Here is a 26,256-nt window from a genome sequence, read left to right as displayed (position 1 = left end):
CTAAAAGCAGCACAAGGATTCCACATTCAGTTCTGAACTTCTCTGTAACCTTTGTGGTGGCATTAGCATAAGGCAAGGAGACATATTTTGACTCCCATCTGTGCAAATCCTCCCTGTGCTGCAGAATCAACATTCTGTCAACCAATTATTTTATGCTGTATCACAGCACGGGGGGGGGGGGGGGGGGGGGAATCATCACACCTACAATCAAAAGAGCAAGGTTTTGCAACATAGCATGTACTAAAGATGTCTGTCTTAAGTCAAACTAGCAGCCATATTTTATTCAAGAAGCATGTAAACAAATCTGGCACATTCATTATAAAAAAAAAAAATTTGTGTACCTAGCATGTTCATCACATTTCAGCTATTCCATTTCTCCCTCCCCACCGAGCTCCATGGAGACAAGTCAATCACAGTTAACCATCTGGTAATCCTTAGCCCAGGCTGTGCAGCTGCTACCTACCATTTTTAATCAGGGCTATGTCTTCCATTCATGCTAAATAGGAGGCATGAACAGCTGCTTGGCCAACACTTTCAAGCAAGCTCGTGCTCGCTCTCTCTCTCTTTAGTATTCCTGGCTTCTCTTCCTTTCAGATCTACATTTTGCCCATGTTTAACAAGCTTTCACTTAAAAAGAAGAATAGCAGCGAAACAAGAGGAAAATGCTTCTGATAATTAAAACCTTTAGAGCTCTGAACAAGTTCTTGGGGACAAGGACTGCAAGCGCAGCGTCTATCTTCAGAAAGCAAAAATCAGGGTGCCTAGGGAAATACGTTGTGTTCCTACCTACAGTGCTCTGCAGGATGCCTGCCCATTGCACATTTCAGGCAGTGAAGGTTTCAGGCATATCCGAGGTTAAAATGAATTCAAATTATTAATACGGGAATTCATTTTTAAAAATAGGCACAGTAATGCCACTCCAACATGCAATGAGACTTTCCTGCAGGCTTTGCTGCATCCCAGCATCCATGCAGAAGCCAGGAGCTCACTTCCAGCTGATGACGGTCAAGGTTTATATACCAATGGCTTGTTATCACCCCGCAACACCAAACCTGGCTGTCTGGATGCTCTGCTTGCATGGAGAGAAGCAGCTTCCCCACAAACCATGCCTTAGTTTCTCCCATCTTCTAAACAACTTTGAGCTTATTTCTGCTAGGAGGTCCAACTTCTCTAGCAGCTACCTCTCCTTCCCCAGAGATGTCCATATGGATCTTGCAGACGCCGGCACAGGCCCGCGCTGGGCACATGTGCCAAGTCCTTGCTCCCTCCCCTCCCCACACAAAGACTGCAAACACCACGTTACAGCTCACCACAGCACGAGGAAGTCCACTGCTATCCAACGTGATACAACGTGCAGTCAAGACGACAGCCATGGCAATTTACAGTAACGTCATCTAGTAGAAATTTCTCAAAAAAAGAAAAAAAAAGCTACTCGCTGCATGATTTCCACCAGGATTTTGCCAATGCACACACTGAGGTATTATTTTAGCCTACTTTTTTAGGCGAGCTCCTACATCATAGGCTTCTTGTGAAAACTTTCTTTGCAATTGTTTTTTCCCCAAAACCTCCTTCAGCCGAGAGATGTGTTACTCTCAGCAGAGTGGTATCTTGGAATAAGGAATTCACCAGATCCATCACCTCTACCTCCTATGTAGCAACGAAAGTCACAACTTACACCCAACCCCCCAAAGCAGTGTTATAACATGGCAGGACATTGTTATCTGTTCAACCTAACAACAAATAAAATCAACATGAAGAGCAGTCTGAAAATAAAGAGAGACAGGATGGTATAGCCATTATAAAACACTATCTCTTCTAATGACATGGCATAGGGAGGTAAAATCTTGTATGGGCAAATCAATGTTTCCCCTAACAGAAAATGAACAAAGGACATTTTCTGTGCAAAACAGTGACATGAAGGTTAATAATCATGCATTCCTTCTGCTCCACCAGGAATTCATCATTTAACTTCTCAGAGTTTACCACAAGTAAGACAAAATTGATGACAGGTTAGTGTTTCATCTAATACAGGAAAATTACTCCAAAACGCACAATATGTCAGATCAGATATTAAGAGAAAATAAAAATGGTCTAGAAATGCGGTAGAAAGACCCTGGGAAATAAGCAGCTCCAAGATAATCAGTGCCATCAAAACGATAGAGTTTATTTCTCTTATGTATTATGCATTCACACACATAAAACTGTAACAAACATTCTGCTTTAATAGCATTTTAGTATTTTATAGGGGCTAAAGTTTTCATTGCCATATCCAAATGTGCAGATTTACTTCAATTTTTGCATGTTAGCATGGACTGGAGAATCCTTGTTTCTCTGTTACAAATTAAAGAATAACATATGAGCTCTATATTAGCCCTTTCTGGAGGTCTTGTTTGAACCACAGAAATCTTCACCTTGAGAGACGGACAAATGCCCGTACATCTCCAGGCAATATGCAGCCTGCTAGCAGTGAAAGCAGGGCGAAAGGAAAGAGTGCAAGGAATTAAAATGGATCGTGAAAAGCACAAGTATGGACAATTCTTTGGGGAAAAATGCCTAATACAACGGAACGGTTTTCCGCCTGCAAATTAACCAAACTGGAATTACATGCTGCTCATATCAAGCTCGCCCTTTCTGGAGGCCGTCTTCTGCGTGTAGGTCACTATTACAGTCTGCAAATATTTTGTGCGAGTGTTGTTTGATGACACCCTTTCCCTTGCGTGTCCCCCTGTGTTACAGGACCAAACGGCCTCTCCTTGTACGTTCAGGATACAAAACACAGCAAAAGCCAAACAAAAGATACATATGCCAAGAACAGGCAGCACCAAAAATTATCAGTATTAGGTGCACCATGAGAACCAACAGATTTTGTGGTTGTCGCCCTGATTGTGGCAGCTACTCTACCCACTCGACAGAAAACACTGAAACCATCGATGCTTTTCCAAAGGTGATAATCTCATAGAAACTCTGGTTCAGACACAGTCTGAATGACTTGGAGTAAAACTACTACATGCCAAACAAGCGCAGAAAACATCATGTGTGACTGATGCTAAGAGCAAGAGGTTTCCTCAGTCATCGTAATGCTAAAAAGCTAAGCCTTTTAGCCAGAATACTCTTACAGCTTATCCTAAGAAGCAATGACCACGTTGTCAGTGGCTGCTGTTTCTGGCAGAAAAGCTCATTCTTTGATGACACTACTGTCACACCAAAAGGGACCGTCTCTTCAGATAACAAAATGTTTCCCCGAGCCTTCAACTGCTTTGATTGAGTTAAGTGATGTTATCCCTTCCCTCAGTTAGAAGATGCTGTTATAATCAGGAAAAACTTGTGGCACCTAAAACACTTGATAGCCAGGTGAAATCAGTGACATACCGTTAATCCACAGAGCAATTAAGGCAGTGTGGAGCTAGACCTAAAAAGACACACGTCCACCGCAGAAAAGACTCAGAAGTGGCTAGATGCTTCTGTGCTGGCATAAAATGTGCAGCTCTACCTCAGATTAAAAAAAAGATCCAGTGTGAAAATATCAGATGTGCTGGGATGCTGAGCACAGAATCTATGCAATGAAGAGTTTGAAAGAATAATTTCTTTTAATAATTTTTGTCATAAAATAACACATTCCGTTTGGGCAAAATTCCACCTTTACACAATTTGACCTCAACAAAAGAATGTATTCTTCCTTATATTTACTCCTGAATAAAAAACAACTTAGCATCTCTGTTGGCTTTGAGGCATAAACAAATCGAAACCTGCCAGATGTAAATCATAACAATGGTAGTGGGGTTTTTTTTACCCCAAATATACTAGTTACGAAATATAACAGACTGAAAGGACTGAAAAAGAATGGTAACATCTTTAATAAAGAAAACAGAATGAACTGGAAATCTTGAAAAATAACTTGTGGCTAACATGCAGATTTTATCAGCTTGTGGATCAGAAGCCACACTTTCCTGGAGGTTGTATCCTTTCTGCTAATTTTCTGAGATGGAAAAGGCACTTGTCTTCTTTCTATAACTGGATGCTTTGCCTCCACGCTTTTTACAGCATATGCTCAAGTTTGCAGTTGCTATTGATAGAATGGGAAAGAATAAAAATTCTTAAGATTTTTTTTTATTCTGTTTAAGATCAAATGTTGCGGAATTGAAATTATAACTCAGACATGCACACTAAAACATCAGTGCTAGGACCTTCCCTTGCAAAGTGACTACCACAGATGGAATTTCATGTAAATAAAGACAGCAGTCATGCAGATATGATGCAAAAAGTGCATGAGGTAATACATATGGGTGCAGCCTTGACTGTGCACACAGGTGCTGTGTTTCTGCAATAAGGGTACTTCTGATCTCAAGCCCGGACAAGGCCACTATTCTCTGCAACCACGCAATAGGAGATGAGACATACACACTGCATACGCAGGTAGGGGTATTACACTGCCCACTTTCGTGTATCCTCCCTCTGCTCTGATTTCAAAATTTTGCAAGACTGCTCAGTCAGGAACAGCTAAATAGGCCATACCTGGACCATTATCAGTGTACCAAAGTATATCACTCTAAACAGGAAAACCGACTCCCCTGGGACTAGGCATGCCATAAATTAAAGACACCAAAAATAAGCGTTCCTAAAGCCAGACCTTTCCCATATTAAACTTAACGACAATGGCTAGGAATTAGATCTGGAAACAAAATTTCCATTTCCTAAACATTTTTCAAAAAACAGGGTCATATATATGAGATACAGATACAGATATACAAGCACACACAATCTCTGAGGTGAACTGACTATAGCTAGCATGAACAGGTAAGAAACATGATACTTAGTTAACAACAGGGCACTTCTCAGAGAAAGTAACACAGAAAATGTATTCCTAAGGAGTGTGAAAATATATTAACTCCTTGATGCTCTTCACAATCCATCATCAGCTACAGAAGGCCAGCCATCAAATCCAAAACCCAGGCATCAAGGATTAAAGACATGATACATAACCATAATCAATTTTAATTACATTGTTTCATCTGCAATCACTCTGTAAACAGGTTGGGAGCTAATTGGATCAATAACTGAACTCCTGTCAAGTGGAACGAGCTGCACATTCAGCAGGATAAAAGTCATCTCTGCCTATGGCTAGAGGAAAATAATTCATTCTCAGCATTATCAGGACACGATCACTCTTAAATTGGCTGAAACTGTGGATCACAGCATCACTAGTGGCTGCTTCCCAAAGACTCGTTACAAAGGGCAAGGCTTTCAGCGTGGCTGTACACAGCTTACGTACCCACCGCAGTGGCCTTCATTATATTCCATACTTGAAGCATAAAACATTGAACAACGGGATTTTTTAACTCCTAAAACCAGCCAATTACGTTTGCTGAATTAGACTGCGCAACTGAGTTGGTAAGCGCAATGAAGGAGTAGCAGTGAAACAAAAGCCCTGTTTAAAATAGGTCGCTCCTTTAGAAAATTTTATAATTACACACAGCAAATGCATTTGCATGTTCAATGAGTAATACATGTTTCTTGCGAGGAAAAAGGCTGGAAAAGCTTAATCAAAGCCTATCTTATCACAGCAAAGGCTAATTGGCTTCCATAGTGCACCATCCAGCAGAATCTAGCATTAGTGCAAGCTTCACCAACCATTAGTTTGCAGAAAATCCCAATTTATTTTGATAACAGAGGTCTTACCTCCAGGGGGTTTCCATGACCACATAATCAGGTGGTGCATCAGTAGCCCATCCCATGCCCTCCAGTCAGCATCACCACAGTTAATCAGCTCGACAGCCAAGAGAGATGGGATCCAACCATGATTCAAAGAGTAATTTGGGAATGGAGAAAGGTGCTGGGTGATACATAATGAACGGAGATCTTTTTCTTATAAGAGAGAGTGAAAAATGCAAACTAATTAATAAACTGCCATGAGTAACGCAATCCAAAAATGAAAAATAATTGATGGAATGAAGAATGTTTCCCTACAGCGAGCTGTCATCTTGGTTTGTGAACTGTAAGGCTGATTTCCCCAATGTTATGCAAAGAAATGGCCTTTTTTTAATCCAGACTTCATATCCTAGCTACTGAGTCTCCTTTACATGGAGGTGGGTTTCTAGGCAAAGAATAAACCTAACGCTTCTCTTCCCAAATTGATCTGCATGTGCAAGAATGGGGTAATACTTCAGAGACATACATCTTAGTAGCTACAGACCTAGATTTTTTCCAGGAGGACAAACTGCAAAATCTAAAGGAAATCATACTTTTTTTTTTTTTAAAAGGTAAACACATTTTGTATAATGATATATTTATTCATTTAACTTTCAATTTGAAACCCTCTTACGTCTGTGTTACAGCTTCAAGTTATTCTAGTCAACCTAATAGAAAACATTAGGAAAGTTGTTGGCTTGGTGCAAGTCAACAACAAGGAGCTGGAGCCAAAATTTACTAAACCTGAAATGTACTTTTGTCATTTCAATTCAGTAACCAATTCAAGGATGAAGAACCAACATCCCATCAGGATCACCCATAAGCATCTCATCATGGCTATTCGCATCTAGGGCGCAGCAAAATGTATCTTCTCCGAGTCTCCTATAGCTATCACAGAAGCGTGCACTGCACAGAGCGGAGGTAAAAGGGAGAGCTCACCAGCACAGCACTTCAGCACTGAGACACTGAGCTCCGTAGCAATGCCCCAGCGACAGGGTTACTTCCCGGATCCAACCCATGCCCTCCACGTGGCACTGCCTGGTGGCCAGCAGGTCCCCCAGCTCCCCCGAAGCCGACAGAGGCATCGCTGGGTTACGTGTTGTACACGCACCACTAGCCTTCGTCACTCAGCAAATCATCCAGCTACAAAACTCCAACTAAAACGTTTAAACATAAGCAAAACAATCTAATTTTGTGCTTCAGAAGACCAGCTAAGTAAGAGTCCCCTCACTGCCTGAAAATCCGAGTGCCAGGCCTGGGCGATTAGGACCGTGTGTTTCCTAGGTGATAAGCCTTTCATTTTTCTGGAAGACATCTGAAATAGAGCATAGGAAGATTAATCCTCCCCAGAGAAGGGAGAGTTCACTGGCTAATTTCTCTTGCATTTAGATGTAATAATTAGGCGTATTGATTCTTCTGCTTTGTTTCTTACCATTATAATGAAATAATTAAGAGAACTTCAAGGAAATATTTGAAAGCTCGTTTCATATCGTCTCTTCAAACATGGGCCACCTAACACTTGCGTGCACGCTCAAAGGGAAAAGCAAAGGCAGGCTCTCGCCTTATCTCAGTAACTCATCAGGCACCAACTTCAGGCAACAAAGTGCTGCCTCTGGCTCCACTCCACTTGCTGCCTATCGCGACTCCAAACAGCAACACAAATGAGACCCATCTCGTGGGACCAGGACACTCAGTTGCAAGCCCACAGCGGCTTGCTATCAAGGGGGACTGCAGAGAGGCTGATCCCCTTCCGTAATAGCTGTGAGGAACAACAAGGCAATATCTGTAACACTGTAATATTTGTAATTCACCTTGCAGAGCCCTGCGGTGGCACTCCTGCAAAATATTATGCAAATGTTACTTCTAGTTCAAATCTTTAAATTTAAAACTCTTGGAAGATACTCCTGGAAGTGCCTATACTGATTTATCGTGGAAGAGTACTCAACATCTCCATTCTCTCAGACTGCAGCACAACCAGGTTTTTGAAGTACAAGTGTGATATTATCCATGAAGAGCTCAGTCTTTGCACTGCATCCACAGGAGGAAAACATCCCTGAGAGGAGTCCCGGTGGAGGCCCCGACATTCCCCAAAGACACGCAGCTTGGGCTGCAGGGGCGAGGGTCCACACCGCGTGCACTGTGCACACCTGGACATATACACAGAGAGAGCCAAACTGTAACAACCTGAGAAGGAGGAATAAAGATACTCAAGGTGTAAGAACTTCTCAGAAAAGCCTGTCAGTCATTTAAAGTGAAGAATCCTTGCTCATGTGATTTGAGTAATTCAACAGTTTATAAGAATTCTCTGATCTCTGCTGCATGCCTCGGATTTAAATAATTCTCAGCATTTTTGTACTGAATAGCCTTTAAAATATTAATCTCTTAAAAACACAGGAAAATGCACATGCATTTTAACGCATGCTTGCTTCGAAATACATGTAGATGTTAACCCCTGAGCCTCTCCAATACAAAAGCAGTTTCCAAGTGCTGAGGGGCAAAGGGAACAAGGACTGAAAAGAAAGCAGCACCATGCTATAAGCCCACTTCCCCGAAGGCACGCAGACATGCCACCCTCCTCAGCACCAGCAGCTGAAAGATCGAGTGTAGCACCAGGTGTGTTAGGCACAGACGAGCACTTGGGTCCAAAGCAAGGACGAAGCTCTCTGAAAGTCAAGTATTTACTGCTGACTGCAATCACTGGAGCATCTTGACCCAAGTTGCAGCCTTCTCTGCTTTTTCCCATTGTACAGAGGTCAGCCAGACCCTCATGACTGCTTTAGCTCCAGCAGGGTATTAACCATTAACATTTAATAGGCATCTCCTATATGTAGTGGTCTATCTGACAACAGGGGACCGACATTTATGATTAAACACTTCAGACATCTTAGATGCTGCTACCTCTCAGGAGGAGAAAACATCTGAAGAATGTATTTTGCCGATATTTGTATTCCCTTGGGAATGAAGGGTGTTTTCTGTATGACTCACATTCATGTTTTTCACTTGTGATATTTTTAAACTCTGAGATTCAGCACCGATCAGAGTGCAAGAAGTGCAACTTCCCTCCATCCTACCCTAAGGTGCCTTTCAACCAGGTACAGGTGACAGAGGAGGGACTGGGAATGGGCCGCCTCTGCGTTTGCTACTGGGACAGGAAAGCAGCCCAGAAGAAACAGCATCAGGATTTACGAACATCAGTCACATGTGAAAGCTAAAACTTGGCAGGTTAAGCTAAAAAAAAGTACACAGCTCCATCTCCTAAGGGAACACAACGCATGCCTGAAACACAAACAAACCAACCCCAGAACCAGGGCTCCCTTCTCTCCCCTCCACCCAGGAGGATCTTCACAATCTAGATCAGAGCTAAATAAAACAATGCAATTAATTGAATAACCCATTCAACAGTTGTATTCTCATGATGTATGACAGCAACGCAGACTGTTACCCTGCATTTCCTCCCACAGCACATCCTTTCTCCAATTCACCAAGCTCACACGAGGGCATCACAGAGAAAGCTGTGCCTGCCGTGCACTACGCTGTTATCCAGCAGGCAAGGATGTCCAGGTCTGAAAGCACAAGTCTTACTGCCTGCCCCAAAGAGCCAAAAGGCCCAGAAAAGAAATATTTCAAAGTGCTTCAGAGCTTTGAAACTGCTCCCTGGAGTCCAGCTTCTCCTTCAGCTTGGAAAGGGCTGAATGCTTCTATACCAGAGCAAGGCTCACCAGGAAATCATGTTGGCTGGGCTAAATCTCTTTAACATCAGGCAAATGTAAGCATTGCTTTTCTTTAAAGGCAATTTAGTTCCTTTACAGCGTCACTGAACAGATATAAATGCAAGCCTCAAGCTCAGACAGGCACGACAAGCTGTCCAAAGGAAAAAAAAATCCCAGACAAGATTTTGCTTCTGGGGGCAGGATTTTGCTAGTGGTTTTGTGAACACGCTTCTTTCCGCAAGAGCCAGAAAGCACAGGAAGGTTGAGGTTGGAGGCAGAATAAAGATGCAACCAGTCAAAAGAATAATAAAACCTGGAAACTTGAGGAAGGGTAGGAGAGGGCTACCTGGCCAGATGGCAAGGAGAAGCGGCCGTGAATGCTGACAGGTCCCTCGCAGGGGTCAGGAGCGCACAAGGCTCTGTACTGCCCATGTGAACAATTAATTACAAGTGCATCACCAAAACATCTGAACCAACCTCTCCACTTAAAGGAGACAACCTGCAAGGCTCTCAAAATCTGGCTTAAAATTCAGACCAGAAAGGGTACCATTATCACAGAAACCCGTTTGGTCCATACAAAAACGTCTCCAGCTCTTCAAGCGAGAGGGAAATACGCCCTGTTTTCTTTGCAGTAACGCAGAACTGCGCAAGATGCAGAATTAAAATCCATTTCCATTCAGATAACTTATCTCTATCCCTCCCCACCAGCAGCTTTCAAAGGAAGCGTCTTGAACTTACAGCACTGGAGGGTTTTTTTCCTCTCAGATTTTTAATTCACTGGCATCACCAAGACCTTTGGCAACCGACAGTGTGAAGAGCCCTTCCTCTCCACGTGGCCCTGCTTTGAGCCGGTCTGTGCACTAAGGTTACTCCATCGCATTACAGGGGGGGAAGGCAGCAGCCTCTCGGACTCACTTGGTCACTGATGGACTAACAAAGCAGCGTCTTGGCCGCAGACCCCAGGGGTTTTGATTCTCTTCACACACATTTAAAGCAAAGTGCTCCCACTGCTCCCCACCCAACTCCTGACTGTGGCTTCCACGAGTCGCCCCTTTCGCCCAGGCCTTTCCCATCCCCACGTGCTACACGCTGGTTTTACACATCGCAAACCGCACAGGCTGGCTCCACCGCAGGAGACAAAACCCAAAGAGGTCCCAAGGAACGTACCTCTCTCTTCGGGGGCACCTGCACTTTCTTGGTAACACCCGGAGCTGATAAAAGGCCAGGCGGCCGGTGCACCGCGAACACAACGGCGCTATACGTGGCACTGCGAATCCAGCTTCGCCACGTACCGCCATATGGGACGGAATCGCAGCGGCATCAAACGTTTACCTAAACGCCATTAATGTCTTCTCCTAGCCAATATTTATAGCATACACACCAGTAGCTGCTGTCAGAGTGTGTATAAATGTTAAACTGAACTGTTAAAGAAACATAATGACAGATGTAGAGATGCTGAAGAGTGCAATCTATTCTAATTTATGATAATTTATTGCCATCATCTGGAGCTCTATTCAGCAGAGAAAGCTGAATGCATCCCAAAGCACGTCACAGGGTGGAGTGTAAAAATCCCCAGAAAAACTCTTTTAAACCGAGCAAGAGCACTTTCATCCTAACACACAAGGCAGGCTTGATGGTGCTTGCGTGGCAATCTCTGTGCAGGCGTAACAGAGCAGCGGGGGTGCTCAGAGCCCTGCCTCCAGCCTGCCCAGCGACACACAGCTTTTATTGTCAGCTGGGGAGAGCTGGGAACCGCTTGTCCCATGACACGGGTTTGATCATTGCTGAGTCGCTACTTTTGGGGGCCCGAGCTGCCCAAAAAGTACTTACGAGCTCTGCTAGGGCCTTTTTGGTTGCATTAACAACCGACACTACCTCCACAGGTGGCCAGTGCTAATGAGCACGTAAACAAGAAGATGGAAAACTATTTTTAGGAATGACTGAACTATTGCCAAGAGGGGGGGGAAAAAAAAAAAAAAAAGCAAAGATAGATGCTGCAAGCAGGGGGGTGCGTGTTCAGCACATGACCAAGCACAGCCGCCTTTGAGATGGACCCAGTACCAGCAGAAGACCTTCTCTATTCCACCGTATACCAACGCAAGCTGGGCTAGGTCGGCTCGGCCACGCGAGCTGAACCTCTTCTCGCCTTCTGCTTTTCTGCCACGTGGCAAGCCGAGCTTCCCCCGCATATGTCGGCCTGCCGCGACGCCAGCGTCTGGTGCCTTCCCGGGCCGCGGCAATCTGGCCGGGCAGGGATTTTGGCCGGAACGGGCACCCTCGCTGCGGAGCCGACTGCCACGAGCGACAGGCTGCCGCGGGAGCGCAGGGAGGCCAAAGAGCCAGCGCAGCAGGACGAGCCGGGCTTATTGAAGCGTTAACCGGGCTGCGCCACCTCGGAGAAACTCCCCACTTGACCAAAAAAAGCGCGTGCCCAGACCACTGTTTCCAGCAAAAATTGTAGTTTCCAGCAAAAATATTTTTTCATTCACCATTTCACTAGAATGACAATGTTTCCGGTGGGCATTTAGATAAAAATGAGTTTTCCTCCGCGAAATAAAATTCCGTTTTCCAGTCAGCTCTACCACCAACTCCCTTAACGCAGCAGTGATGGCTGCTTCCCCGAGATCTGTGCACAGCCCAACTCACACAGCACAAATATACCACATACTCCGTTCCCTCTTTCCCAAATCAGTCACCTGCCCCAAGCTATCGAGCGTGTTTGAACACCTTTCTTTGCACGCTTCTAGCTTGCTTACCTACGCCTGTCGTCAAAGGACCAGGACCAGCAGGGCAGAGGGAAGGACATATAACCATGTCTGTATTTGAAGACTTCTCCATGCATTTACAAATCAGCTACGGTGGGACTGTTTGGCTAAGCGCCGCTCGGTCCCTGGTACACACATTTTGCATTTCTGTATAGAGAAAAAGCAGGCTGCCAAACACTCTCAAACTGTGCAGTTGGCTGGGAATAATCAATAAATGTGCCCTGTGCCCAGGCAAAGCTGGCCAGTGCCGCTTCTGCGCTCTGATTGAGGGATCAAATGTTACTAATTGTCCCACTTGAAAACGATCCCGTTCCACCATAAACCAAACTCAGCTCCAGGCCTGAAACTTTTCAATGATAATTCTACAAATGAAACTTTTCTTGCAGTACCATTCACAGAAGCGGATTAAAAGAAAGGGAGAGAATACGTGCAAAAAGCAGCTCTAGCGAGACATCGCTAAAATATTCATGAATAATCTCTCTGTCCGCATGTCTCTGGTCACCAGTTCGTGATGCACTCAGTACTTGACAGCGCACATCTTCTGCACTTTGATTCATACTCTAATACATCCCTGCATCTGTGTGCAAGATTAAAGGCAAATACTGTTACAACCCAACAAAAGACACTATGCATATCAGCTCGCTGAGATGAAAGGCATGCAGCAGCAAATAATTTAATTAAAATGTTAAAATTAAACAGAAGGCTATCCATTGTTTAATTTTTTTGGCAGGCGTGTTCTTGCAAACTGGGACCTAATTCCACTCCAGCACGCTTGCTGCCCTTGTCGATGGCAACCGGGAGAGCTCTGCTGGATTTATCAGCTGCAGCATTTGGCAGCGGGGGGAATCCCACACTTGCTTTGGTTTGAGAGGGAGAGGTTTTGAAGCACAGTCTCTAAAGGGAAAAAAAATCCCACAGTGCTTGGAAAAACTGCTCAGTTCTAATGGAAAACAACATATGCACGCTGCGATAATAAGCCAATCTCCAGGATCAAACTGAACCCCGCTGGGCTGGGCAGGCTACAAATACACAGGCGTAACTCCCCCTTGCAGTCCCAAGCAGAGAGCTGCGACCTTGCCACGTCCGAACGCTCCCAGCCACCGCTCCCCTCGGACCGGTCCCTCCATGCGATGGATGCAGCAAATGGGGAACAACTGACGCACAGCAGGGCCTCTCCGTGCAACGCGGGGAGCCCCCCACATCCAGCGAGCCCCCGGCGCTGGGCTTGTCACCTCCATGCAACCGTCACTGGGGTCGGAGCTACGGCTGCCTGCAAATCCCCCTCCCCAAGGCACCCCTGAAGGCCGTGCCATCTCCTCCAGAGGAGCTCCCCTGAAAGGGGAAAATCGTCCCCTGGGCTTTGGGGAGCTGGCTAGGAAGATTTTGCTACTTCAGTAATGGTACTTGGGGTGCCACGGAGGATTTATGCCCTGCACGTGCTGCTCCGTCAAACACAGGGCCCCGATGCGGGCATCCAAGATGCAAGCGCCGAAAGATTTTGAACTGAATCCTATCATTTCAAGTCCAAGATGCTTCAAGTTTGCATCACTTGAGAAATTTTAGAGTAGGGAAGAGCATCAAGATCAGGAGAAATGACATTTCTAAGGACAGATTGAGTAAAGTCATTTTTTTCTTCTTTTTGAAATCCAAAGAGCTACTGAAGAGCTGCAACTATAGATCACCTTCTGATGTACTTGAAGATGCTCCTGAGGATGTTAGACAGTGCTTTTCTCTTTGATAGATTTTTTGGGCAGAATTTCACCTTCAGTACTTCAGGTTTTCGTGTACTTCTAAGTGAATATTCAGTCAGGCTGTTGGCAGCAGACTCCAGTATTTCTCATGGAATGAAGATCAAATTGACAGGCTGGGATCTCTGCAAGACCATCAAATCAGATTTATTTCTAACAGTGGGCCTGGGACTATACATCTCCCATCTTCTGAAAACTCACCGAGAAGCTAGCAAAATCTTCATGCTCCACAGTTTTTCTCCTGCTTCCTAGCTTAATATAGAGAAATGCCGTGCCTGCTTGGACTTCGCTCCATCTCCTCGCAACCAAATGGTCCCTCTGAATGTGACCTACAGGAGTACTCACCTCACTGGACATTTGAGCTTAGGTCTGAGCAATTTGCAAATGCATATGGCTTGTACATGCACAAGTCTTCTGGCCTGTTCGCTCACGGACGTGCATGCATGGATGCGCACAGGCTGCTAATGAGGCAACACTTAATATTGTTTGTTTATATAAAAGGTTCTTAGACAATACTTCCTTAGTTGACTGAATCCTATTATCAAACCCTATTAATGCCATAATTTGTATCACAATTATGATCACTGGAAAAAAAATTGATCTTATGCAATTTAAGCATTTCCTTAAGTACCAGGAGCTTTAAGCTGAGACAGTGAAGTATCCTGAACATGAAAACACTGCTTCTGAAAATAAACCTGAAGTTTCCACAACGGCCAGAAGATAAAACTGTGCAAACTAAACAAGGCAAAAGCTCACAGTTTGTCTATATTCGGTATTCTTTTGCTTTTGCCAAAAAGAAAGCAAGCTGTCACCTTAGCAACTATGTCACACTTTGCAGTACATACGCCACTTTGAACAAACACCTTAAAAGCAGCACCTCCACACTGTATGTTCTTTTTTTCAGTGTTCTTTAGAGCACTTTGCAGATCCCCCCTGAGAGTAAAAGCTATTAAGACCCTCCTGGCCAGTTGCCTGGCTGGACAGACAGACAGATGGCCAAGAGCTGGTTTCTGCACCGCACCCCAGGACCATAACACTACTTAACCGCCTCTACTCCGTGCCAAAGGGGAAAGCTGCACTTGCACAGGTGTGACACAGAGCGCAGCACTACCGCTCGCTGCATCACCTTTTTCCTTGCTGGAGCAGGAGGCTCCTTTTCTTTGTAGCAGAGGGCAGATTTCAATCACTGCTCAGGACTCCTGGGCCCTTCGGGATCACACACAGTACCACGATGCCCAGCTAACTCAGGAACTGCAGGTTCCACATTATAAAAGCATTTTATCACGAGCACCTCCAAGCCAGTCCTCCCCCTAACTGCAACATCTGAATCTAGACATGTCAACACGCAGGGCTTTAACCCACGGCTCAAATTATGCAGATCCTGATTTACAGGAGTGATGACTGAAACATCTCCCTCATAAAAATTGGCAAGAAGACTTTAACTGCGTATGTCTAATGGCACAGCCCTCTATCACCGTGCGTCTTCTTGCTAGTTTGAAAGTCAGATCATTTTTGTTCTCCCTTTCATAGAAACCTGGTTTGCATATATAATCAAATTTAGCATTAATGAGTCTCTCTCCTCATCTTCCATTCCTAATGCTTAGAACAGTCACATTCTGATAACGCCAGCTGATTCTCCCATCGAGAGGGTGGCTTAGCAGATTTTACCAGTTTCATTCAGGAATTTCTACAGAAGCAGCATATAACTCAAAAAGACTGCCACTTCATGGAGCACAGTTTCTTGATCACATGTGGCAATCTTACATAATTCTTTTATACCCAGTCCCACTCATCTCCGGGCTCAACCTGCCTGAGAATCATCAAGATGTGAATTAACGGTTAGCTGACCTTTTAAAATGAACGCTTTTACAATTACAACATGAGCCTATGCAAACATAAGCACATTTCAGATGAAAGATGCTTTTATTTGTAACGTGGGCAGCCATTATTGACAGCACTATTGCAGATTATTTGACTACTTCTGTTTCTCAGTGCTCCAAAAGTTAGTTACTGAAAGCAATGCTGCTTGCTGGCTATGATACATTTAAGATGCAAAGTTCAGCATTCATAAAGGCTGATCTTCTCTGATCGTGTGGCAGAACAGCTCCAGAGGGTGCTTCTGCAGACCTTAATAGCACACACAAAAAAGCAACATGCAAGTAGTCTCCGTCCATCTTTCACCAGCCTGCTGATCCTCACTTCTTCATCAAAAGCTGATGGACTTGTTCGCTTTTCTGTTGTGATCCAAACCAAACTGGCTTCCCAAGTTTCTACAGAGCAAGAAGAACAGACAACCAGTCCACCCGCCAAACTGCTTTCAGCTCCCATTTCAAGGGAAGATGCGTGCGCGCACATCCATACGCACCCCAGTTCGACAAAGGGAACTGAACCGACGTAGATTTTCCAATTTCCTCAGGAGAATGAAATCAATCCTGATCCACAGCTTCTTTTTTTTTTCTTCACACAAAACACATACCAACATTCAAACTACAATGCAGCTAAACTTGTGCTACTCAACTGGCTGAATTTCCAACCACTGAGAAAGTATTAGAAAACAATAAACCTTTTCTCCTTCCCTCCTTGCCAGCATTTGTACCAGTTTAACAGTTCTTTTCAGATGGGCCAAGATTAGGAAAATTCTCAGTTCCCCACAAGACATGCACACAGATAAACACACACGTGAACAGCAAGAAGAACGACCAGCTCTAAGCAGTCTGCATACAAACAGGAGAGCAGAAAACAGATCTGCTGCTCTTTCATTTGTCTTTTGGGTTTTCAGTCTTTAGGGCTTCCAACTTTCTTCTGCTACCATGGTCTAAAAGCACAGGCTCATCAAAGCGAAAGGTTTCAGAATCACAAGGCTCCCAGAAGCCGAGACTTTAAGGACGCAACCCAGTATCACAAGGGTAGGAAACAACATGGGCACTGTTACTGCTTCTGCTGCCTTTATCCCATGCCACTGACAGAGTCACCTACGGCTTTCACATCCATCTTCAATGTGACCATAAAAACTTTTGGGAGCTTTCCTATATGTGTACAAAAGAGCATGCATGACAGAGCCCCTCTTCTAATGGCAACATCCACCCCCCAGTTTTTCATAAAAACTTGTCCGACACAGTTTCTCGCCTGCAGATTACCCATGCCTTGATCCTCACTCACAGTCATACGGCCAGTGACGGGGACTGATAAAGCCTGCTCTTTGGGCTCAGTTCTGCACACGATGGCACAAAATCCTGTGCGCCATTCAAACCCAGTGAGGTTCACAGGGCTCAGTGGAGCACACTGGGCTTCTGCAAAAGGACCGCCGCTTCGGTCTCGTTTCTCCAGCCACTGAGGATATCACAGAGAAAATGTCACCAGTCAAAGCAGGTCAGAACAAGCTAGTTCAGCCCCAGCTCTGCCAACAAGTCCCCGTGTGGCCTCGTGACACTGCTCCGTGGTCACATACTGTTGTTTTGCAGAGGCAATTTTGGTCTGTTCAGAACTGAGGTGTATTTTGCATGCATTATGCTAAGCTGCCTATAAGAAATCATCCAATTAATGATGGCTTATGGAGAAGGGTTACTTACATGATAATTACCTTTCTAATATTAAAATACCATAGATATGGATTTACATTTATTGATTAAACAGCACGTTTTGTTGACCTGACCCTGCACATGTACGATCTTTGAGGCAGCAACCAGCGTGAGGTTTTCAAAAACACTTAGGTACCTAGATCCCAAGGAACACACACACACAAAAAAAAATCAACCTCACATTTTAATTGTGTTTGCGTATCCTACACATCAAGATGGGCCAAACACACAACACAGCATCCGATATTGGCGTTGCATACGCAACATCAGTAGGCTGAAAAAATATTACTTTTTTTAAGGCTTTTCTCTCAATATGAGGGTGGAGAAGATCAGACAGCCAGTCTTCCAGCCCTGCATCCATGTGGGGGACTAGGCTTCAGCAAGATTATCCCGCTCCACCCCCAGAGGAGCTCCTTCAGGTCGTGCTGTGCCCATCACAGCAGGCACCTGCCTTCTGAGCAGCCAAAACCAAGCAAGCACAAACAAACGTAAGGAAGAGGTTCAAGCCCTTTGCAGCATCTCAAGCCTATGTAGAGCAAACTGCTGATCACAAATGCTTCATGCAAGAGCTACCTTTTTTTTTTTTTTTAATTGTTATCATCTCAAGATATCTAGGCTTTTCTAGGACACACTTGGAAGCACTCAGCTACTTATGTCCATTCATATGCATGCAAATATAATCCAACAAAAGCACTCCATGGCCAGATGAGCAATCAGCATTAGGACAAAAAGACGAGACTTATTATCAGTCTTTCAAGATTCAGATTCCCTTTGCCTTACAAAAATACATCTGTTTGCAAGGCAAGGGGTGCTAACCCTTCCAGAGACTATACAATCAAAGCAAGCTCGACTCTTGCCAGACCGGTAACAGCCTGCCCTTCTTCCTGGCTCACATCAAACGATCATGTGAAGGCAAGGAAGCCAGGCGAGAGGGTTAGCTTGGCTCACATGCACACACGAAGCATATCCAGACACGCACACAACTTCTGAAACTGCTTTGGCAATTCAGTTGTCTAATTTCCATCAGAGATGAATGGAGATTTGTTGTCCAAATGCCCTGGACTGCTTTGGAAATCTTTGGCACGTCCCAAAAAGATGCTCATGTGCAGTGATTATCTGCAGTCATGCAAGGCCTGGAATGTAATTTTTTGCACAAAGGCAAAGAATTAAAGCAACTCTTCAGACGCATTCGGGTTCATTAAGCATCCTAATGTCCGCATCCAAATTGTCCTATCAAGAAAAGCCCCAGCAGTGTTTCTTAGACTGCCACACTACTGGCAGATCAAAACCACAGCTATAAAACCACTCCCAGACACATACATGGCAACATGAAAGCAAATCAGCAGCAGCACAGCCCTGTAAGCAGCAAGAACAGGGGGTGCACACCACTCACTTCTGTAAACGTATCCATAAGATTTGTCATGCAACATATAAGACTTGCATCTGTCCTCATACAAGCAGCACTAACAGAGCTATTCACATGGGTTTTGTGTCCAAAGCGTGCGCACACCGGCCTAGACAGGGTCCAGGCTGGCACACGGCTGTCAGCTTCTGCCCAGGGCAGGGAGTATTTTAAAACACAACCAGTCGCACATCATCACCAGCACAGTCACACTGCCTCTGAGCTCACAAAACAGCGGAGTTCCTGCATGTCTGCTCTCTGTCGAGGGTTACCGGGAACGTGTTATGGGGGGCACTGCAGCTCCTGCTATTTTACACAGGAGCCGGACAAGTGCGAGGATGTTTTGCACTGGCAGGAAAAATGTTGCTTGTGGCGAATCACTGTGAGGAAAGACCAGAAGTCCTTAAAAACCTCAGCCTAACCACAGAAATCCTCCATATTTACAAAAAGATTTTTGCAGGTCAGTGCTTGGCTATGTATACAGTATTTCACATACATGTCACACTGTATCTATACATCCTGGTTTTCAGCTGATTTCCTTCTATAGGTCTCTAGACAGGCAAAGGCTCTGTGCAACACATGCAAGACAACCAACAAACTTGCTTTTCTTAGTTTCTTTCCACGGACCCCCACAGAAGCAGTCTGAACACATCCAGAGAGCCACAGGACTGAAATTAATCCAGGCAGACAAATGACCATATTTCTTTTCCTTCTTCCTTCCTTATCCATTACTGTCAGGCACAGGTATAGGACAGTCACTTCTCAAGTGAAGCTGCAGTAGTGTTTGTGACGCTGCAACTGGTTGCGAAGGACTGTACTGCCACAGCACCTTAGCATGAGAAATGAGCCTCAGAAGTGTATCGTCTTCTCATGCAAAGATCTCGAGAAAAACAGCCAAGGGAATTAAGGGGGAAAAGGACAAAAACGGCTTTTAAACAGCCTTCCCCACCCCTCACCACTTGCCATGAAGCAGGAGTGACTCAAAACGGGAAACACCCCAGACCTATCTTGTACACTTGTGTGCAATTTTCCAAACGCAGAACTCTGACACGTATATTGTAAGTGCACAGTATTACCACGGCAGAACTCCGAATTTCCTGGAAACATAACTCTGTTGCTTAATTGTTACAAGTTTGTCCATTTTTTTAAAACATTTCCTGTGCCTGAACCAATGTTGTCTCTTAACCATTTCTAAATCCAATTACTTCGCTGAAAATAAGATTACAAAGCACATAAGAACCATAAATAAAAGCATATTACAGTTTCATGAATATTCAGAAGAAGCAGTGCTATTTCAGCATCTTCTCTCTGCGTGTTGGGTGGTCATCAAAATAAAAGACTGAAAAAGGCCGGACAAAGTCCCTGCTCTTCAAGATGTAGGTCTGTGTCTGAAGCTGGAATTTGCACACCTACGGATTGCTTCTGCAGCAGATTTATAGTTTCACACCTGAAAATCCCACAGCTATTCCAGCTGCGTCCAGACATGCGAGTATTTGCACTTGGTTCTACAATGGTACTGCTAAAATTAGGGTATAATAGGTTTACTAATAAAGGCACATTGACCCCTAAGTTGCTTTCTCTGTGGGCCTACCCAAATCGCCTGAAAGTCGAGAGTGCAAATCCAAGGCTGGACTGCCCGGAGTAGCCGAGGACATTTTCCGTCTCCTCCTTTGACTCAGAGGATGTCCCTCAGCCTGCAGGAGCTCACCACGCTCGCTGAGCGGTTCGATCCCGTGGATCACCCATCCGGCGGGATCCCAAACCATCACCACCATCGACGGCGCAAGGCCGCACGCCCGAGGGGCCCCAGGCGCAGCCGCCGCCGAGACGACGCGCGGGAGCCGCCGAAGGCACCGAAGCGGCGCGGCACCACCGGGGCCAGCAGCTCCACTTCCCCGCAGATGCCAGCCGGGATTCAAGTGGGAGGTGTTAAGAGGTGACATGAGCAGCATATGGGCTATAGTACACACACGACGAAGGGGAGAAATGTCTGCTCTCCCCTTTTCTGGGTTATACGCAAAGGGCTTTCCCCACCCCTGTGTCCTACCTCCTTGCTCCTCACACTAGAAATCCAAAACTTGGCTTTCTGGGACTCAGGCACAAAAAAGCGTAAATTTTCCAAATGCAAAAGTTAACACCTCCCTTGTGGACCACAAATAAGCCCAAAGAAGGCAATATTAAGTTTATTTGCACTCGCTTTCCCAAATCCTAAAAATCTACATAAAAGGGCCAATTTCTGTGTTATGATTCAGCTCTCACGTCTTTAACACAACACCGGTCGCACCTTCTGATAGGTTATTACTGTAAAGCTCTGAAAAAACTCATCAGCACTAACAAGAGCGGCTTTAATAAATTCCACTGTCATCAGCACTTTTTGCATAGAAAACCCGCACTCACACATCATTTAACACCCGAAACGAAACAGCTGTAAATCCAGCAATTAGCGGCGTAATTTGACTGTTCTGATCAAGTGCACCAAAGGCTGCGAGGCTGCTGCACAATTTGAAAGCTGCCGGATCTGCTGGAGCATTTGGCCTTTTTTAAAGTTTAAAACGATCGTTAGGGCTGAACAAATGGGTCCGAGGGAGAGACGGACGCTTATTTGAGACCAGAGAGGGCAGGCAGAGAAAGACAGCGGGCAGCAGACATGGTGAGAGGAGGCAGAAGACTGGAGCAACAAGACGAAGTGAGGAGAGGTGGCATTCGGGTAATCCAAAAAGCTTTTCGAGCCTGAGAAAGTGAGTCTGAGACACTCCGACCGAGGTATGACACATTAGATAGTGTTTGATCCTGCGCACACAAGCATTTAGAAAAGGGGAAGAATAACTTCCCAAGCCATCTTAAATGGTAACGTACCATGCATCCACCTTCCTCATTCCCTTACTGCAAAGGGCCCTTGGATACACCTCAGTAGCGTCAGAAGAGCTCAGTTTACATATATACACACGTATATACATACACACACACGGTGTGCGGACAAAACAGCCAGGGCAGCTCCACATGTGGCTTGCAACCACGACAAAAGCAGCTTTCACATTTGGTGGCTGGAAAAAGTTGCAGAAGTAGAAGCTCGTGAGGAGAACAGGGCCGGGCGGCGGGTCGCAGGCCGGAGCCTTGCCGGGGGGAACGCGCTCCCCACACGCCGCGCGGCGCCGCCTCGGCGGGCAGATGTTTAGGAGCCCGTGATCCCATGGATAGTCACTGCAGAAGCAGCTTTGCTACGTGTTCTTCTGCCTCGCAGCTACCGACAGCTCATGAAGGAAGCCAAAGCGGCGTGAGCCCTGGGCAAGCAGCACCGGGGAGGCTCGGCCGCCCGGCCTGGCCCCCGCCGCGCGGCAGCCGCCTGGACCACCCAGGCCATCCCAAACCTGCTTTGGTGGGACACCGTCCCCACCATCTTCGGGGCGTTCGGGCACCCCGGGACGAGGCAGGCACAGAGCAGGAGAAACACCCCTTGCAAAACCCATCCCGGCACGGGGAAATGGTGGCACTCCCCGGGCGGGCGAGCGGGTGCCGCCGCGCTCCCCGAAACACCCGGCTTACGTAACTCCCCGGCCGCTCGGCGCTCGGGGAACGTGATTAATCCTGCCTGACGTGTGCTGAACTTTCCGTTCGGAGCGGCTCTCTCCTCCCGCGGACCTACTGGCGATGGATGTCATTTGACCTGCAGACTTCGCTACGGATGAGCATCACGGCAACCGGCGGGGACACCGCCGCGCGCCCCTCACCGCCGCCCGCCCCACGGACAACTTTGCTGAACCGGGGGGATTTTCTTGAATAAACGCGATTAGGTCCAGAACGAGGATATGGGGGGGGCACAGCGCGCTCCCCCGCGCAGCCCCCTTCCCCGCGCACTTTGGGGCAAGCCTCCGCGGAAGAGGGAGGCAGGGACCCCACCACCCCACCCCCCAAAAAACCCCAAACCCTCCGCGGTGCGAGGCGCTGCCCCCCCCCGCGCCGCGCGGAGCGGCTGCGCGGCGACTCACCCACTCGAGCACCCTGAGGAAGGCCAGCGGCTCCTTCACCACGCGGAACGCGCCCGCGGAGGCCAGCTGCGGGCAGAGAGAGAGAGAGAGACACGGGCAGACACCGGCGGACGCCCCGCGCCGCTCCGCGCCCCCGCCCCGCGCCGCCCCCCGCGTACCTGGTCCACCGCCTCCATGGCGCCCCAGCCGCGCGGAGCCGCGCGCAGCCGCCCCGCGCCCTGCCCGAGCCGCCGCCGATGCGCGGCGCTGCCCCCGCGCGCGCGACGGGCGGAGCGGGGCGGAGGGGGGGGATGGGGGGGGGGGAGGCAGCGCGGCACCGCCCGCCGCCGCCGGGGCAGCGCACCGCTCCGCGCCCCCCCCCCCGCCCCCGCCCCCGCCCCGCGCAACCCCCCTCCCGGCCCGGCGGCTGCTGCGGGGCGCGGGAATTATCCACCCGCTGTTTTTCCCACCGCTCCGCCACTTCTTTTTTTTTTTTTTTTTTACTATTTTTATTTTTTTATTTCAGGGGCAACAGGGAAAAAAAAATAGCAATACAGGAGCCCCCCTGCCTCCCCCCCCACCTGCAAAGCAGCTGTTGTCAATATTTATTTCGAAGCAACAGGGACCTCCCCCCCTCCCTGATTACCCCAATTGCTCCCTCTTCCCCCCGCTGCCTCTTGGGGACCGACTCCCCCCGTGCACCGGGGACGGGGTCTCCCAGCGGCCTCCCCAGGCCTGCGTGCGGGTCTGTAATGTCACTCTACCACTTCCACAAGCATTCGCGGGTGTTTCTGTAGCATTTCCTTGACAGCAGGGCTTTTTTTTTTTTCTTTTTTATTTCTTTTTTTGCATTGACGTTGTCCTGGCATCATTTCCCAACACATCCTCAATAGCACATCGTGGTGGCCGCAGTCTTCCATGGGGAGCGTTTCCCCTTGTCCTTCCTCACACGCATCGTCCTCGCGCTGACGGTTTCCAGTCCCTCCTGGCGCCGGACCAGCACAACAAGAACTTTGCGACGGAGCTGCGTCCTGCCCCGGCAAAGGGCTGGGGGCACAAAGCCACGGCGGCATGTAATGGCACACATTCAGCAACTGGATTTCAGCCCCAGTTCTGCAAACGTTTCTGTATTCGTTTACCTACCACGCTGACAACCAGTCGTGCCACCGAAAGGGCCCCGGTGCTCAAACTAGCTGATTCCTGCACAGGCTTCGGGCCCTAAGTAGGTCAGAGACTGCGATACCTGCCTGGAAAATACCTCAAGCTTTTAGTCCCCGTAAGGAGCCAACCATCTGCAAAAGTTTAGTAAGTCACTTAATTAGGCTTGTTCAGAAGAAAGCTATATTGAAAAAAATTCCGAATGCGTCCTTGGAGCAAATAAGAGGCATGGGGGGTGAATTTCTGGAAGATTCATTGGAGCTTGCCGTAGAGGTTTTCAACTCAACGTCATGGATCTGCAATAAGCCCAGCCACGGTCCGCAGTAGCAATGCAACTGGACCCAACTTTTTTTTCGTTTGCTTATAATCTTTTTCCTCCTCTCATCAGATAACAGCTTGGGGGTCAGAGTTGCAACTTGTTCATTTTTTCAGTGAAAAATTCAGCTGTTGCATTGCATTGCCCTCCTTTCTTTCTGCCCTAGGGGGAAAAGGAGGAAAGTTAAGAACAGGAACTTCTCTTTATAAAACATTGTTAAGGACATTTTTCTCAGTAGCAACAGCCTCTGGGAAATATAAAGCATTTCTCATCGGTTCTACTGACCGCCCGGCGGTGGCCTAGCGCCGTGGGGAGCCAGGGCCCTTCACGCAGGCAGGACCCGGCAGGGCACCTCCGAGTCTTCGAGAGCAGGCAAGGAGGTGCGAGTTGCCTCCTCCCTTTAGCCACTGTTCCCACACCAGCAGAGCTCCAGCAAGCCACCCAGCTTTGGTCTCCTACAGGCAGCCTTTGCACCCAAAGAAGAAATTGGTGGAGTGCCCCACGCAGCAGGGCAACCACACTCCTTCCTGCAGAGACTTCCAGGTTGGGTCTCTCATGTGTCACCTGCAGGTCATTTGCACCCACACAAGCAAGTGCTAAAATTGCAGAAACCTGCTGCAGAAGGTTTCATTGCTTGCTATTCACCACAACTCTCATGTGCCCTTTCCTTTAATAGCTATCTTTCATATTAGAGCAGACTTTCAGCTGTGGATGTACTGAAACAGCTCAGAAAGACTCCCAAAAGATTCAAAAAAATTCCAGAACATTTTTGTAGAGGCATAACTAAACGGTAGATTAAACACCAGGGAAAATGTGGGGAGCTTTTTTTTTTTTTTTTAATTTTATTAGTAAGTACATTTGGGAAGGAACAAATGCCCAGTCTCCCTTGACCACTATGGAGAACTGGAGACTTATTTCACTCAGCCTTTTATTAATTATCATTTAGTATAACCCTGAGATTTTTAGTAGCACCAGAATTTCAGTTTTCAGAAATTGTCAGACACAAAAACAAAAGCACATATTATTGAAAATTAATATTTTGAGTGTTATTGAAAGCCCCACATTTGCAGGTTGGGCGCTCTTGCAGACTGGCATGGTTTTCCCTGCTCGCTTCACACGCCTGAGCTCTGCACAAGTTTTCCACTGCGGTTTTCACTCCCTTCCCACCGTCCCAGGTGGGTTTTCAGTACCCAGCCATCCCCATCTCAGCTCTCTTTGGTTTGAAATCCTTGCAGAATCGTGGCATCAACCCGATTTTACAGTCAGCACTTGGTGCCTCTTCTAGCCTTTATTAAGTCTTCCAGATGGCTATTAGCATTTGTACTTCAATATAGCAGAATGTGCCTTTTTGGCTTTCACAGCTGCTCTCTTTACACACAGTCCCTGCTAGCTGAGAAGCGAGAGCATCTCCTGGCTACTTCCGAGCCTCCCTGAGGTAGCACAAACCTTGCTCTACAAATGACATGGTAGGGATCCAAGCATTTTTGATACTATGCAATAAAAAACACTCCCAAACATATGTTCAAACTAGCAGGCATGACAGATCTGCAGTTACTGGAGACAGCAAGAAGGTACACACTAAAATTAAGTTTTATACTAAATTATAGTCATTGCTTTCACACCTGGATGATGCCTGTGCTTGGCATACATCAATCAAAAAATGCCAGAGGTGCAATGCCACGATGCTGAAACGATGAATAGACTGGAGGGGACCAGGAGTGTTTTATAGGGACAGGACCTCACATCCCCAGCACACACCTCCTGGAGACGGCATTCGCAGCAGGAGACTTCTGCACCATCCTTTAACCGATGAAGCAACAACAGCGCAGTAAAAGCAGCAGCCTAAGTCTCCCACAGGACACTGTCGCATCAGAAAAATAAATTTAATGGGCACAAATCCTCATACAACAAGTTTAAAAGCTCAGAAAC

The 26,256-nt window shown here is 46.7% G+C and overlaps 1 protein-coding gene across 1 annotated transcript in view; it reads right to left on the bottom strand.

Annotated features, from left to right (window-relative positions):
* The window catches only part of SYNPR (synaptoporin), a 109,148-nt gene extending 86,034 nt beyond the window's left edge, over nt 1-23,114 (bottom strand). The window contains exons 1-2 of the mRNA XM_064519126.1: nt 23,033-23,114; nt 22,875-22,940 (exon numbers count right to left, since the gene is read on the bottom strand). Coding sequence (XP_064375196.1) covers nt 22,875-22,940; nt 23,033-23,050 — 84 coding nt within the window. The 5' untranslated portion in view covers nt 23,051-23,114. The remainder of the gene's footprint in view (nt 1-22,874; nt 22,941-23,032) is intronic.
* Nucleotides 23,115-26,256: the final 3,142 nt, after the last annotated feature.

This window comes from Dromaius novaehollandiae, chromosome 12 (genome assembly GCF_036370855.1).
Source record: "Dromaius novaehollandiae isolate bDroNov1 chromosome 12, bDroNov1.hap1, whole genome shotgun sequence".
Lineage (NCBI taxonomy): Eukaryota > Metazoa > Chordata > Aves > Casuariiformes > Dromaiidae > Dromaius > Dromaius novaehollandiae.
This window is presented reverse-complemented; position numbering and strand designations above follow the sequence as displayed.